Source organism: Rhinichthys klamathensis, unplaced genomic scaffold, assembly GCF_029890125.1.
Source record: "Rhinichthys klamathensis goyatoka isolate OS25496 unplaced genomic scaffold, OSU_Roscu_1.1 h1tg000111l_1, whole genome shotgun sequence".
NCBI classification, from domain to species: domain Eukaryota; kingdom Metazoa; phylum Chordata; class Actinopteri; order Cypriniformes; family Leuciscidae; genus Rhinichthys; species Rhinichthys klamathensis.
In genome coordinates, this window is record NW_026606649.1 from 6,745,650 (window position 1) to 6,763,388 (window position 17,739).

General features: G+C 37.5%; 1 protein-coding gene across 17 annotated transcripts in view; it reads right to left on the bottom strand.

Annotated features, from left to right (window-relative positions):
- Window positions 1–17,739, bottom strand: part of rims1b (regulating synaptic membrane exocytosis 1b) — a 137,092-nt gene that overhangs the window by 118,364 nt on the left and 989 nt on the right. For 16 of the 17 annotated variants that reach the window (XM_056254351.1, XM_056254355.1, XM_056254350.1 and 13 more), the window contains exon 2: window positions 1,967–2,180. In XM_056254351.1, coding sequence (XP_056110326.1) covers window positions 1,967–2,180 — 214 coding nt within the window. Of the gene's footprint in view, window positions 1–1,966; window positions 2,181–3,473; window positions 3,695–17,739 lie in introns of those variants that run through there. The other variant, XM_056254359.1, reaches the window with a different exon arrangement.

The window sequence follows — 17,739 nt, forward strand, 5'->3', positions numbered from 1 at the left end:
TACATGAATATTACACAGATGGGCATTTGACATAATTGTGTGTGCATTCGACCATTCAAGCGACCATTAGACGTGACAGAGATCTGAATTCACTATCGCATGCTGAGAGACGCGGTTTCTGTGCACGCGCTTCAGCTGTGTCAGCGCAAGAACCGCACTGAGTTCTTTTTCACAGCTTATTGTACTTAATAACTCTTTTAACATCAAGCACGTCTCAAATTCACAATTGCTTTCTGAGAGAAGTAGCTTACTGTGTGCGCGCTTTGGCAGTGTGCCAGTCAGTACAAGCACTGCACAATTCATGCCTTATTGTGCTTAATAACTCTTTTTAACATCAAGCACGTCCCGCTCTTTATCATCTCATTCATGTGTTTTATGAGTCTAAAGTGTCAATAGTGCTGTGCTACGCGTATATATTTACATACCGCAATAAACACAATACAGCAAATTCTCTAACCATAGACAATTTATAAAGTCACCATGACATACAGTATATCATAATACTTCCCAGCCCTATTATGAAAAAACACATGCAAAAACAAGAGCAAACTACCGAAACATTAACAACTGATTATGTTGTAATCCATTCCACGTGAGGTCAACTCCATCAATTGCCACTTTTAGGTCTTATTTTAAAAACGTATTTATTTTCTTTAGCTCTTGAATAAGTCGTATTTGTTCTATGTAATATTAAATGATGATTTTAATGTCATCATTTTTGTAAAGCACTTTGGGGCAATGTCTGTTGTTTGAAAATGTGCTATATAAATAAAGGTGCTTGCTAATCATTGTATGCTTTTTCCTGTGAGCTTTTGATTTTCTATGCCTTTTTTTTTTTTTTTTGCATAATTACAATTTTGTCAAATAAAACCTGTATCTGCAGTTTGCCTTTTTTGCCAAATATTTTTGTCAGAAAAATATCTTAACCAAGTAGTGTGTTGTTATTTCCACATATTTAAAATATATATTTTTTAAATAAATTATTTTACTCTTTTTTTGTAGGATCATTAAAAAAAATGTACCACTACTTGCTTGAAGTGTAAGAACAAACTTGATTCAGAGGAGTCTCTCATGTTTCATTAAAAAATACTTCATCTGTGTTTAGAAGATGAACAAAAGTCATATAGTATTGATGAAAGAATGTTCATTTTTGGACTAACACTACAAGTTATTGCTAGACAATAATCTAATTCTAAACATCCAATATCAGCTTAAAATTGCCAATACTGGGCAATTATTAAAATGGTGCCAGTATACTGTGCATCCCGAATATAAACAGCATTATAAGGTTGAGCCGCTTTAAAATACTTTGTCATATTATCAGTATCCACAGAACACTGCTTTCAGAGTCCCACTGTTACTATTCCTTATTGAAAACTTTGGGTAGGGACAGTAGGGGACCTCACCCAGCTGGGGAGGACGGAACTAAGGCAGATTGTTCCTCAGCATGCCCAGTGAGATGAGTCCAATCTCAGGTAAGTCACTCTAGAGGAGGGAGGGTGTCTTTAGAGACAGCAGGCAAGGATGAGCTCTTAAAATAGACCCTCGCATGTTGTGCTGCTGGAAACAGTCCCACCTTACCCTGATGGTGCTTTGCAAAGTCAATGAAGATTTCACTCAAAGAACGGAGTCTTTATAAAGCTCAGAGGAACTGTGGGTGGTTTGGATTTCGCAGTTTAAATCTGTAGACTTGTTTGGATAGGAGAAACTGAGATTAACTGTTTGTATTCTGAATTTGGATTTGCCAATTTTGCTAAATTCTATGATTTATACAGATTCAGTAAATTCCTCAGAAGTGAATCAACCAAACAACTGATATGTAGTTACAAACAGTAAAAGACTAAAGCAAGCATAATTAAACAAATTAAATATTCAAATGGTAAATGATGTGTCAATGGAAATGACTCCACAGTGAGAAAGACAAGATGGATGATGAGGGAAAAACAAGCAATGAAAGGGTCCTTACATTATTTGAACGCAACGACACTCTTCCCCCGCAGCGGGCACAGAACTTGGTCTGGCAGTAGGAACACAGATGCCCACAGCCATCTGCAAACTTGGTCTTACGACAGATGCCACAGGTAGGTGCATCATCTTTATGGACAGCCTGCTGTCGTTTCGTTTCTGCTCCAATCTTCTTCACCTGCTCCTTATAACTCTCAAACTGCTGGTGCAGTGTCCTGACAGACAGAAAATGTGATGGGGAGAAAGAGAGAGAGGGAAAAGAGGAGCGTTTGTTAGTTTGTTTGTATTGTTAAAAAAAACTACAAATAAAATAATGAAAAGAAAAAAAAAGAAAAAAAATGAAATTGAAATTGCAATTGAAAAAAAAATTATTAGATGAAAAACTTAAGCCAAAATTAGAAATGTTGCCTTGGCAGCTAAGTGCAATAAATAAGTTTAAGATGAAGCACTAAAATTAATAAAAGTAAATTAAAGCTATAGAAAGACAAATGCACAAAATAACTAAAACTTCAAATCAAAATGAAACTGAAAATATAAAAATATATTACAAAATATGAATAAATGGTACATAAATATACTACAATAGATCCTCAGCCAACCCAGGTACCGCAATATAAAACATTAAATAACATTTAATGTGGCATTTACTGAATATCAGATCATTTGTTTGTCTTATAGTCAAATGTCATGAAGATTTAAAAAACACATTTTATACTGTATATCTTCTTCTTAGACCCCTAGCAGTACCTTCAAGTACCTTCAGGGATCCATGGACATTTTGCAAGAAATCTTCCAAAAACCCAACAGGTAAACATTGTTGTATTGTAGTATTGCATATTACTAAAAATGCAGACAACTAATCAACTAAAAGTGTTATTTTCCAGATGAAAATGAACACATTGAAAAGACATCTTGGCGACGTATATGAGCTATATCTGGGTGATGGAAAGTATTTAGCACATGTACAACATCATATTATATCCGAAATGTGTCATATAGTGCGTATCAGTCTGTAAAACCAGAATTAAAATACTCCATCTGAATTGTAACCTAACTCCACTTTGTTTGTATTCTCCCTTCACTGGAATGAAATTAAACTGTTAATGAATTGCCAATGAGGCGCTGCTGTCTGCTTAAAAAAGATGGGGCTTCATTCCAGAAACATTTCTCAAAGGAACAGCACATTAGCATAACAGTTCTCTTATAGCAAGTGGTTAGCAGCTCTAATGACCACGGTAAAGACATTAAGACATTTAAAATGATTCCCCTGAAAAAAGACAGCTCATTGTAAATTGTGAATTCCTTGCATGCATTTTTCCGTAAAAGTTGCCTCCAACACTATTGGCTGACAGGTAACCAAAATGTTCATCTTCACCTTCTAACCAAGAGCTCACTGTTTAGTTCAACCCTGTTACAACGTTTGTCATTTGAAAATGTACATAGGCTATACTGCAGTAAAAATTATTCTTCAAGAAATAAAAACCGCGAAAGCAAGTGGAAAGCATCACCTCTGTTTGTGGCGAACAGCCATGATCTGCAATTTCCTCTCAAAATTCCAAACCTGCACAAAATATCGACTCCAGAATCCACTGAAACTCTCTAACAAATGCACACTTCCCACAAGTTCTGGTCTCAATGGCTGAAAATGCTAGCATTCTCTCTTGCTTGCCCACATTTGCAGCTTCCCTTCTAGAATCAGACAGCAGACTGCAGTCCCAGGTATCTGGATGGAGGTTGTGACTTTGGGGAGTCTTGGCTTGTGATGCTATATTACGCAGTCAGGATGAAACCGTTACGTGGGAAGTCGAAGGCGTGGCGACAAGGATGAATCATTGGCAGGAGAATCAAAGAAAAGAAAAGTGACCTCTTTAAGGTTATGTGTGGATATGCTTAAGGAGATTTATGGACATTTCAAGTGCATTATATACACATATTGAATTACATTGGCAAACAAATCTTTTAAATAAGATGACAAGACAAGCATGAAAAATGCGTATGGTTTTCCAGAAGAATGAAGATTAAAAACATGAAGTCATTATTTAGGGGCGTAAGACAAGCACTATTAGGCAAATGAATAAACTTCTTTAAGTTCACAAGAGCTAGATAATTACTGGTAAAGTCTAACCTCAGAGAACTGTCGAGGTTGAGAGAGTTGAGGCTGCTTTTGGGTCAGTGCTCTCAACTGGGAACAACTGTCATGGTATAGCAAGGGACCAGGTCTCCAGGGATCATGGGAACACAAGTAAGCCAGCTCTACAACTCTCAAAAACCATCATTATTTACTTGCCCTCATGTCGTTTCAAACCTGTGTGACTTTCTTCTGTAGAATAGGCCTATATGGTGAAATGTTGAAGAATATGCTGGCCAATCATTTCCATAAAATCAAAGTCAATAGAGGACTGAATCTGTCATCTCCTTTTTGTTTGCACTCCCTTAATTTATGCTTATTCAAATAAATAAACCAAAACATTTCATAACAATTGTCTTTGACTGTGATACAGTTACAAAATAAAAGAATACCAATCATGAGAATCACCTTTGAGACAAATGACAACAAACTTAAGGATGCTTTTAAAGATGCTTAAGGTAATGTGTGTGTATGTGTCACATTTGTGTTGAAAGTGTGGGTTGAGGTGAAAGTTTAAGATTGCTTTGTGTGAGAAACACTGATTATTTTCCCCTCTAGTGATTTGTTAATCACTGAGATTAGATAATTGAGACAGTGAGTTGAAATCGAGAACTATAGATCAGTTCATAAAGAATCATTAAAAACGTTTTTGTGAACTGGATCCATAAGCCCACTGAAAAGATCTGACTCGGAATACTGATCCGTTCACAAATCAGACGTTGCTACTTCTCTCAAGAACATTCCAAAGAGAGTTAGGATAGAAATCAAAAGTTTCAGTGAATAACAAGTTAAATTTCAGTCTGCTCATCATTGAAAGTTATTGGACTACTTTGATCATGCGTTTTTGTTATTTTGGACCTTGACAGCCCCAGTCCTCATTCACTATCATAATATAAAAATCATGGCCAGGATATATTCTTTTAAAGAAACAGGAAAGAAAGAAATTCACAAGTTTTAAACAACATGATGGTGAGTGAATAATGATAATACATTTTTTTTAGATGAACTACTCTACTACTACTTTAACACTGAAATCTCTTCTAGTTGAGCAGTTTTGTTTAACATGATCTCACACTGGACAAGAAACTCAACTGTAACCATTAAGAAAGCTTAATAGAAATGTACAATTACATGTTCAGGTTTAAATTACATCCTGAATTGTTCTGTGTTTCTGTGATGTGCCACAAGTTAGAAAGGTTGCTGATACTGAAGCTAAATCTAGATCCACTGATTCACTACTTGGCTGGTCATTGGACCACAGTAAAACCATCAATACATTTCTGTTGGAACAGACTGAGGTTAGCTCTGAGGGTTGAACTTTGGTCTTTCTACACCTTCCCAAAAGGCAAAACAAGTCCTAAAATAGTTGCTTAACTCCACGCCTCTGATTCACTGTGAGGTATACTTAACTGTGCTAAATCCTAGGAGCATACCATAAAAGGAGATGTGTTAGAGACTCAAAAAGACAACATATATATATTAAGATATCAGGAAACCTGAGAACTTTGAGCTTTCCTTCTACTAATCAGAAAATTCCTTGTGGGATTGGAAAACACGGGATGACCTCACACGGGATGAACTCATTCTGCAAAGAAAGTAAGACACAACATAAGGACACCCCAAATTCCTGACTAAAATATGGCAAACTTGTGTTTGTGTTTATGAAATATGAAATATGTCAGGTAAATTTTTTTTTTAGATATAGATTAGATGTCTGAGTGAAAATGTAATTATCATTAAAATGATTACTGTAATTGCCCTACAGTAAGCTTCATAGCCATTTCTGTCAAGATCATATTTTTAAAACACAGCTGAGCTGTGACGTCAGAAGAGGGAGACGTGCCAAAAAAGTTCTATTCAAGTATGGAGAGTTTTGAGTCTAAGGGTGTACTCACACTAGGCACGGTTGCCATGAACCGGGCCCGAGTACGATTGTCCCCCCTCCCCACTCCCCCTCTGGCCTGCACTCACATAGGGTTTCAGCATTCGTGCCGGAGCACGCTTATGTCATTATGGTGCGTGCGACGGTTTCGGGATAAACAAGAAGAGCGGCGCTCTCTGAACACAATGAAGTCCATCGCTCTGTTTTCTTTGTGGATAATTTTGTGTCGTTTGGTCCACGGTGGTCCACAGCCTGTTGTTAAACAGATGCGTCACCTTAGTGGCGCGAAAATTTTCACGTAATCGTGCTGCTCGTATGAGGAGGTTTGCAAGGTACCAGCTGAAGTGCAGCAAGGACTTTGCAGCTTTGATTACGGACTGTGTTGGTTTTGGAGCGTCGCAAAACCATGACGCCACGCGTCCTGTTCCGTGCTCCAGCACGGTTAGCGCTCACACTGCATGCGAACCGCGCCCGAGTCCAACTGAACCGTGCTCTGGCCCACCTCTTCCAAGCGGGCCAGGGCCGGCTAATCGAGCCGCGCCCGGGCACGGTTCGGAGCACTCACACTAGTCAAACGAACCGCGCTTTGGTGGTCAAACGCACTCGGGCACGGTTCAAACTGGCTAGTGTGAGTACACCCTAAGGAGATCCAAAATCCCCCTCAAACCTACAATGGCCCACAGCCTCCCAGGCGTGAGACAGATGAGGAGCCAAACAGAAATTTAAATAATTCCTATCGAAGAAACATAAATATCTGGTGTGAAGAGTTGGTCAGGTGTCTTGGTAAGTAGGCTATAGGCATAACTTAGAGGTGGAACGGTACATGTATTCGTATTGAACCGAAACGGTACGGGCGTCACGGTTAGGTGCATGAATATACACGGAGAATACACGGTATAAAAATAAATAAAACTCGCGTGCAAAATAATTAATGCGGAACTACTGTTAGATACACGGGTTATTTAGGGACACCTAATCTGTAGCTCCGCCTTAGCTCTGAAGCTCCGTGGCTATAATGAACAGGCTGCGATGTCAATATTGCAATGCTGGAATATGTGTGTGTGTGTGTGTGTGTGTGTGTGTGTGTGTGTGTGTGTGTGTGTGTGTGTGTGTGTGTGTGTGTGTGTGTGTGTGTGAGAGAGAGAGAGAGAGAGAGAGAGAGAGAGAGAGAGAGAGAGAGAGAGAGAGAGAGAGAGAGAGAGAGGCGCAATCGAACAGTGGAAACATAAAAACTGGAAGAAATGGGCGCTGCTAACTAACTACCTAACTTAAATAAATAAATAAATAAATTTCCTAATCACTAATTCTCTCGCTCTATCACTCGTACAATCCACACAGCTCACAAACTCACTTCCTCAGCGACCTGGGGAGACGTCTCCCTCTTATGACGTCAAGCGATCCGTTTGGGGGGAGGAGCAGTTTTAAGTGAGTACTGAAAATAACGAACTTTTTCATCTTATTTTCTGCCTTTAGGTATCGAAAAACATACAAAACAATACATCAACTTGTCAAACGTGTATTTCCCCTAACTATTTTGTGCTAATCATAATTACAAATTTAACGTGACATACACACTTTAAGTAGCGAGTTACATCGTTGTACGGAAAACGCACCCCTCTGCAGTGATGGTGGGTATTTATCACTGATACGTTTTGCAGGTTATATTGCTACACCACTCTTTACTCTTTATGAGTGAGTAATTGAATCATTAATTCCACAGACTCATTCAGGAACAAAACAAATGACTGTCTTTAAGAGTGAGTCAATGAATCATTCACTTAAACACATCATTCAAAAACACTGACTGAATTAACACAGAAGCATACTACTCTTACTATTTCTGTAAAAAAAAGTAAGAGTAGTACGTTCTTCTGAATTCGCCCACAAATTCATTCAAGAACAAAACAAGTGGCTCTCTGAGATACTCACTAAATCACCCAAATGACATCAAAAACACAGATTCATTCAGGAATGCAAATAATGTGTTAAGTCTTTGTTTGGAATCATTTTTTGCTGGAGGACCAAAAACTGACACACTAATTATTGTGTCTAAAATATAACTTACGCAATATTAAACCAGTGTCAAACTGCCTAGTGTGAAAATTATCACTTGTGTGTGTGATATTGTTGAATTAAAAGACAAAGGCTGAGGAAATTGTATAAGTCTGAATAAGGAAAATCCCCTCTAGTATCTGTATACTCTGTACAGCTCCTCATTGCTCTAGTTTTCAAGACCCATGCTAGCCTTAAAATGCCCCTCAGACACCAGAATCTCTCTCTCTCTCTCTCTCTCTCTCTCTCTCTCTCTCTCTCTCTCTCTCTCTCTCTCTCTCTCTCTCTCTCTCTCTCTCTCTCTCTCTCTCTCTCTCTCTCTCTCTCTCTCTCTCTCTCTCTCTCTCTCTCTCTCTCTCTCTCTCTCTCTCTCTCTCTCTCTCTCTCTCTCTCTCTCTCTCTCTCTCTCTCTCTCTCCTCAGACATGGCCTGGCTAATTATCACCCGTCGGCCGTCGATTACATCAGAAGGGTAGTGTGAGCAAGACAGCAATGAAGGATGGACAGTTGGATGAATAGAGAGGGAGAGAGAGAGAGAGAGAGAGAAGAAGAAGGACAGGGCGGAAAAGGGAGGAGAGCAGAGAAAAGGGACTATTTCCGTCTCGCTGGCTGATTCCCGGCTGCCGCCTCGCCTGGGTGTCTCTTTTTTCCCCTCTATTTTTCACAAATTAATTGAAAGTGTCCAGTTGGATCAGCACTCAGAACCCACATACACACAGAAAAATAGCCACACAAACATGACTCAACCCCAAGAGGACTTCCCACCCATTTACGGTTTAAATTAGTTTACAGATGGAAAATACAATTTGTAGAATGATCAGTAGTTACACAAAACTAAAAAAAGAATGTTACTTCCGATATAGCCTGGTTAAAATTATGCGCTGCAGACCTTTACATGTTGTGAAATTCATTATAACTGTGTATAAATATCAGAGAAGTTCATTCATAAAAGTAAAATCTATATTTTCATCCACCATTGTATCCATTTGAAACTACATAGATACAGAGGAGCGGAAAGAAAGACAAGTATCGATCATTCAATGAGCTCATAAGTTAACATCTATTCTTATCCATCAAAAGAGAGGAAGCAATAGATAGTTATAATGGAGGAGAAGCTGAAGTCACCATGGCCAATGGTTACAGAAAACAATGTTGTGTAAAGTATCCAAATGTCATACTTAAGTAAATATTAATATAAAATAAAAAGTATACATTTACAGAAACTGGCTCAAGTAAAAGATAAAGTAACTCATGAGAAAAAATAACTGATATTAAAAGTATCAAAATAATTGTTTTATATACTGTATATATAATCGCACACTGTAACTGATTGAGGATATGTAAGAATTGACTTGTAGACAACTTGTAGTCAGAAGTTTACATAAACCTTGCAGAATCTATTTAATGTTCATTATTAAGAGAAAATAATAGTTGACTCAGTTTAATAGTTTACATACACTTGATTGATTCTTAACATTGTTTCATCATATGGATGATCCATGACTGTTTTTATGCTATTCATGAGTCCCTTGTTTGTCTCGAGCAGTTAAACTGCCACTGTTCTGTTCTTTAGCTCCTGCACGTTTTATAGAGCATCTTCTGCATATTTAAACCCTTTCCAGCAGTGCCCAGGAGGAGGTGGCTCACAGCAGTCCCGAGGTATAGCCACTGAGGGGCTGATGGGAGACAACGATGACTGGATTGCAAGATTGGCTGAGGACTGGAGAGGACACTGAAGAGAAACACGGGGACTGACAGAGTAACAGTTTGGAGAGGAGGCTGGGAGGGGCCAACCGGTCTGATGAAGGCGATTCGGATTCAGGCAGAATCAAAGGAGGTAGGGAATCCTCTTCTCCAAACACAAAACAAACGGAGATGAGTTGTGACAATAAGTCTATGGGCTCTATGCACGGGGGTATTTCCGGTGAAGGTCTAAGGACGCTGGATTACTTCCGCCGATCGTAGAGTCCAATGCTATACCGAGAATTTATATTGGTTTTTATACTCTATTGCTATACTAAAGAAACGTTAGTCACAAAAACAGACAAAACAGACACCCCTCATTTTGTTTATGCTTCTTTGTTTATTATATTAAATAAACATAACTATATCTAAAATTACATCTAAACGTATTAAAGTTTCGTTTCAAAGACGAGAGGACAGTACATTTTGAAGACTCTGCCATAATCCCATTTTCCTCGGTTTTCCTCCGCTTTAAATCTCCCCAACCGGAAACTGAAGAGCAGCCTTGCGTCAAATGCGGAACTTATGCGTGCATATAGCCTATTGGTAGAGCTGGAAAGAGACTGGCAGATCTGAGTAACCCCTCTCACTGTTTTAATGGTGCCTTAATGTTTACACTTTTGGTGGAGATAAACTCATAAATTGCATACTAATAATATTAGTCAATGAACAATAAACTGGGTTAAAAGAATGTATGTTAACATAAAAATTATTGCATAATTCAACTTTAAGTACAGTAACAAACTATTTGTACTTTGCAGAGCTGCTGAAAAATTGCTCCCACTTTCTTCTCTTGCTCATTTACTCCCATGATCTGGCACTTTATCAAAGACACATCTGTCCTATTAATCATAAGGCAAACAGCATAAACTATATGCTATAATTTTCAAACTTTTATATTACAGTATTATTATAAAGTTATTATATATCATAAAGTATTATATGTGGGTGCAAGTTCCATAAAAATAGAATGCCTGTATAGTAAACAACTTGGGAAATGGCAAAGCACCTCTTACATTCACATAAAAATGTAGTAACTTTGATGCAAAACAGGAAAATCCATTAACTACCTCTGAAACTCCCTCAGTTGGCAGCAATTCATGATGATAAAAGTCAACTATATCCAGTCATCTCATATAAGAAATAATGATATTGCATGTATGATTCCTTTAAGAAAGGCCTGGAATTAATATAATAGCAGCATCTTTTATCATGTTTGTTGATTGTGTTTGTTGCTGTTGGAAAGTTTGATGTATTTATAGACTGCTAAAAGTGCCTTTTGTAATGGACTCTATGCCTATATGCCTACTCTCTTATTCTCTCTCTCTCTCACTCACTTTCTCTACCTTTATTTTTTGATATTCACTGACAAGACTTCCGGTTTCCTTTTCTGATTTTTCTTTTCTGAGTTGAGTGATTTTAAAACTATTCTTCAAATATTCAGTATGTGTAGGTACTGTATAGCCATTATAGGCCTATGCAGCACGTTGATTGATGTGATGCCATTTGTGATTGTATTGGTGAGCATTGCTGTGGTAAACTGGGGATTTCTCTGACTGGTCATACACACACACACACACACACACACACACACACTTCCCGGGCAACCCATGGAGAATGCTTGTTCATTAAACTTTCATGTTGTTGAGTGCTAAAAAAGCAACTTTTCTCTCCATTTTTTCTCAGACACTTTTACTCTTTTTACATCATGTCAGAGAATGCCCTGTTTTTATAGGCATATTCCCAGAATTTCATGATAGCTAATACAAGACACCTTCAAGACCGTGAACTACAGCCGATAACAGTACTGAATCATGATCAATCATCCACTAAATAGGTGTCTCAATGGAGGTCAAATGACCTTAACACTTATGTGCAAACATGAGATGCCTACTAACCGGTTGTTCCTATTATTAACCAGTCAATTCAGTGCTTAGTCAGAGCAGTTTTAGTCTTAAAATAACAGATGAACCTCTTCACATCTCAAAGCAAACAGACTTAATGCTATAAGTCGACTCTTGCTCTCACACAATTACATGTAAGTGAGAATTCATGAGGGAAGGTAAAAAATAAACAGGTAAAAATAGAACGCGAACATCTGAGAAGCCCATGACGAGCTACATTTTTTAATATTTCAGCAATGACTTCCAAGTGTGAGCTATTTTCAGCTTCAATTCATAATTTAATGCCTACGTTTTTCCTCCCAGAAACCATGAAACCTTCCTTATATGCTAAGAAAAAAAAGAAAGGAACAAGAAAAGATGATCCAACAAACTGATCTTTTCAACAAACTGATTTTGTTAAGACACATTATCTTTTTATAAGGGCTTTTCTTCTGCAACAAAGCTACTGTTTTAAGATTGCAGTCTGGCAAGAGGCTGTCCTCAACAACTGAACCCGCTTCATAAGTCTAGAAGGAAAAATGGCTGCCACTCTTTCACTAGTAGTCACATCGGAAAAGAAACAACGAGGGCTATAGGACATTTTTCTAAAATGATGCGAATTAAATATCCTCTTGCCTTCTACTGTTTATGTGGGATCTAATAAATTATTGGCTTGAAATATGCAGGTTTTGTATCCTCAGACAGGCCCAGCTAACAAAAACTTTAATAAGAAAGTTTTGCTAGCATTCCCATTTATGAAAAAATGATTTCTGAATGTTCTTTTGCAAACATTATGGAATTTCTCATTGATACTTTTGTATGTTCTAAACATTCTGAAACAAGTAGCAACATTTAAATAATGTTAGAAAAATGTCAAACTAAAACATTTCTGGAAGAAAAAAAATGCTCAATGATTGATGTATAAATAAAGTTTTTGTATTATCATTTGTGCATACATTAAAGATCAGGGGTCTCATTTATAAAGCGTGCGTACGCACAAAACGGGGGTGGAAACGTACGTACGCCAGTTTCCACGCAAAGGTTGTGATCTATAAAAAACAAACTTGACGGGAGAATGTGCGCACCTTTAAGCAAACTTTGAGCCGTGCGTACGCACGTTTTGGAGACGGAGCAGTTTGGCGACACCGATGGTGAGCTGGAGCTAAATGTCTTTTTGGTCACTTTTAAACCGAAAATCTAAAGAAAATTATACATACAGTATACAGAAAGATAATACAAATATAATTTCACTCACCAAGCCTATCACATGAAGCAAACATCCATCCTTTTTTAAATATCCATCCCTTTGTTCTTTAGTGAAACTGACGCAGCCTATCTAAAACCGTAAATCTTCATTATAATCATAAATACAGTGTTCTGTGAAATATGTTCACAATAACAGTTTAAATAAATAAAACTGTGTTTTACTTCTAAAATAAACATTTAGATTAAATATGCCATTCTGATTAATGGAGTTAGACACTTAAATTACATGAAATCATTACTGAGAAGTTACAACATTTTTTTATATTCAATGAATAGAAATATTTGTTGTGGATGCAATGCTTTCAAACACTTTCCCTCTGTCATGCTGTGTTTTAATGTTTTAACTACAGAGATAATTGCTTATCATGATAATAGCAGATTGTCTGAGAAAATAGTTTCGTGCAAATAATGCACTACAAGGTATATCTGTTTCCATTAAAAATATAAATCAATTAAAAATACTCTTTGGCCAGTGGAAAAGATTGAGACAAACTTTCTCTGAAATGTATTTTACACTATTTGATTGATTTATTCAAAAACAAGGCAAGGATATAGGCTACTAATTTTTTTTTTTTTAATTTAACTAATGTGACGGCACATCCGTATTTCATTTTTTCCAAATGTCTTGTACCGTTAAACATGTTATCACGTGGATGAATAATCATATGCAAATGATATGCAAATGAGGATATGCATAGTAAAACTAGGTGTTGTAAGCTCCATATATGGTTGTTTCGGGGAGGAGACGCATGTGCGCACAATCTTCCGCTGACTGGGATTTATAAAGTGAATTCTGCGCAGGTTCTGGCGTACGCACGGTTTTATAAGTCAGAATATTTGTTTGCGTACGCCATTTTTGGCTTTCGGACGCACGTACACTTTTAGTAAGGATCCTAAGCACAGTTTTATAAATGAGACCCCAGATAATTTTGAACAAACATTTATTAATGTTACTAGAAGAACTTTACCAGAACGTTAAGAAAAGTTCTGAGAACATCAGAAACAAGTGATGAAAAGTTCTGAGAACATCAGAAACAAGTGATGCAAATGACAAATTTAAGAAAAAAAAACACATTAATTCGCAAAAAAATTTATGCTCGCTTGAGATGGTTTTTGACATGTGCGAAAAAGAGTTAATGTGAATAATGGAAGATGGAAACACATTTGCTGAATAAATTCTGACGTAGCGAACATTAAACCCATGTGACTAATCGGCTGTTTCTGCTGATGGTGTTTTATTTACTTTTGGTTACTAGGTAACCAATACCACCATCATCCACTGAATGGAAACGCACCTAATTCACATTTGTTTTTCGAACTTTGAAAAGATTTGTTTCACGTTTGGAAAGAAATCCAGCTATAGTAGCTCACCACTGAAAGCCAGTTTGATCCTAGCCTTTGAATAATCCTCCTAAACCCTCTTTTGTCTGGTTTCTCTTGAGAACAGGGGAGGTATTTATTCCCTCAATGTAGGTGTAGCAGAAACCACAAACTCACAGCCAATATGAACAAGACACTGTTCTGGGGTGCGTTTCCCAAAACCATAGTTGCTAACTAAGTTAGTAACTTTGTTGGTTGCAATGCAATTTCCCATTGCCAACCAACTAAGTTGCTAACAGGTTAGCAACTATGGTTTTGGGAAACGCACCCCTGGACGAGGTGTTCAAGGGAGAATTCGCTCTCCAATGAATGAGCTCTGTGAGGGAACAGGTCTTGTCACAATAATTTTCAGAGTTTTCAGAGTTTTAACTTAATTTTCTTCAACATAAATACACAAGCAGGCTCACTGGAAAAACATCCTTGTGCCCACATTTCTGCAAAATTATATTTTGTTTCTTGCACGTGCTACTTATTAACGTGAATGTGGCAACATTTTAGTACGCTGGTTGTTGTATTTATCATGGCAGTTATGAAATTAAATGTCCGGTTCACATTTGAAAATAACATACCACACCACCTACACAAAACCTTACCGATAGTGTTAACAAAAATAAACGTAAAATAATAACTCATTTGTTGAAGCAAACATGCCACTTTAGCTTGCTTAGTCTTTGATCATGACTACCAAACAAGTTTACTACGTCAGAAAAGCCAAACATATGGTGATGCAAACGTCAAAATGCGTGTTAACAAATCATTCACTTTGTGTTTTAAGTTTATAATATACTAGTGTCCAAGGAACAACAAGAAAAATAAGTGTTAGGCTAATCATAATTTGTGTGAAAAGGAATACAATTTTTGGTATTTTACTGCCACTAGTGCAGAGGTGGACAACGTACACAACTCCATTACTTGAGTGAAAGTACTGGTAAAATATTACGCCTTTACAAGTTAAAGCTGTAAAAACGGATTTTTACAATCTTACTGTAAAAGTACAGGAGTACTTGCTTTTATAAGTACTTAAGTATCAAAAGTAAATTTCCTTTTTTATGTCAACACAACACATTGTTTTATTAGTGTTGCATTGTTGTGCCATCAAGGTGGCTTAAGCCAGTCAGTAATGCTCCATCCGACATGCTAGCATATGAATACCTTAAACTCAAGTAAATGTACTCCTTTACTGTCCACATCTGCACTAGTGTTCATTTTAGCTGGAAACTGCAGTGAATTGTATTTATAAGTAAAAGTGACATGGCATTTGTAGAATATTATACATGTATAAAAACTGGTGACATTCAAGTTTTTTCATTTAAGTTGTGCTTGAAACTTGTGATTAAGCTTTTGTTTTTTTTATCTTAACTTTGCATGATTATACAAATGTGATGTGAGCACACATTAGCATCTGTGTGTGCTCGTGTATGTGACGGCAAATATGCAGTAACCTGACCAGGTGCTGCATTCACACACACTTCTCAATGATTAGCTCTGACCTGTTCTCAAGGCTGCCTGAAACCGTATGAACAGCTTGATTACAGGGTTTTAGCTGTCCCAGCTGGCCTGATCTCAGCTAAAACTGAGATAAAACACAGTTACCCATCAAAAAGATACCAATATAATATCTCAGACAAGCATTTCATCAAATAGGCCTACTGCTACTGATTACAACAAACATAAGCCAAACCAATGATACTAACTTTCATCTAGCACATACAAGTCAACCTAACCAATTTAATAGAAGAAAAAAGAACACAAAGACTACAGAATTATCCCTTATTTGCTACCACAGCCACATTTCTCTAAATATCAATAGGCACAATGTGTTTAAGTGGTAAGAATTAAGCCTAATTGAGAAAATACGTGTGCTCTGTGTCATCTATAAGCGATGATGTCTGAAATCAGCCTGCTGTCTGAGTAGGAACTATATTTGAAAAATGTTAAAAAGTTCATCTGCCATGTTGGCTTTGTCATGTGACCTGTCCAGTGGTGTCCCTTTACTGGCATTTGCCACTTCTCTCCCATGGCATCATGGTAAAGTGTCAATCAAATGCACACTCTAGTAGCCTATCTCAGTGGTATCTCAGTGGTATATTGCCAAATTAATTTTGAATATGTATTCGGACATGTACTCTTTTGGCATCATGCTTTTTGCATAAATGGCTTTACATATTGCCTCACATTCACCTATTCATACATACACCGACGGCGGTGTCATCCAGCTCGTCGGGAGCAGCTGGGGTTAGGTGTCTTGCTCATGGACACCTCGACACTTGGTCAGGTGGAACCGGGGATTGAACCACCAACCTTCCGGTTTGTAGACAACCCACATGAACCACTGAGCCACTGCCGCATACTACATACAGTAGCCTAGTAGAAAAGTAGGCATATTCGAATGCAGAGTGAATTCTATGCATAATATGTCATAAAATATAGCCTCTAAGGGTGACTTATCACCTATATGAGAACAGACTATTTGATATTTGTTTATATTTCTCCTTAATATTTAGGCCTAAGGTAGGGAAATTGTTTCATAAAACACCTTAGTGTACTTTCCATTTAACATACTTCTATTTATATTTAATATATTTTTAATCTGATTTTCACAGACTATAGTAGGTTGTTGATAGAGCAGTTGCTTATATCATGGAAAAATACTTAAAAGTGTAGGGAAAACCATTTTCAAAAAGCACACATGATTCATTAAGCATGTAAGATTAAGATTATGGTAAATCTGTACGCCTCTCCATATTTTCTACATCTGTCTGCCTTTACTACACCGTGAACCTTACAGAGAGTGACGAGGTCATTGTTGTGCAGTTGTAAACAGATAATGAGACAAACGGTGATTTTGAAATATGCTTCTTCTCCTCTCAGCACATTCCCTTCACAGTCACAGAAACACCACAACTGCCACACATTTCCAGATGTGGCTGGAGAGTCGTGATGTAGTGGCGCCTATGACTCAATCATCGCATGGTCAAAGCTATAGATTACCATTTCCGTTGCAGATTAGTCGTCATAGGAAAAATTACATAACCTCGCTTCAATTTTCTATCACGTCATTTCCGTCTGAAGAGTAGCCTAACTAAGGGAATACGCGAAACGCAACTCTGTCAGTCAGAGCCATAACTAAGGCTCTACGTCAGCTTTCTTCTCCAAATCATTCATGCCGAGGAGAGGGAGATGATTGTCACGTGAGAAGAAATTGTATTTTAGGTCTCGAAACACACGATAATCGCTACAGTCGCCACTTCCATTAATCTATATCTTAAAAATTTACATTTTTAGTTTGTAATAAAGTCGTCCTCACAAGCATCGACAGAGCCAGGCGAAATAATCGCGAGCCAATCACGAACCACACCCCGGTTGTAAAGCTGCGAAAGGCTGTATTTCTAGTTCAGATAGTGGATATCTTTGAATATATTGTCAATAGACACAAAACAG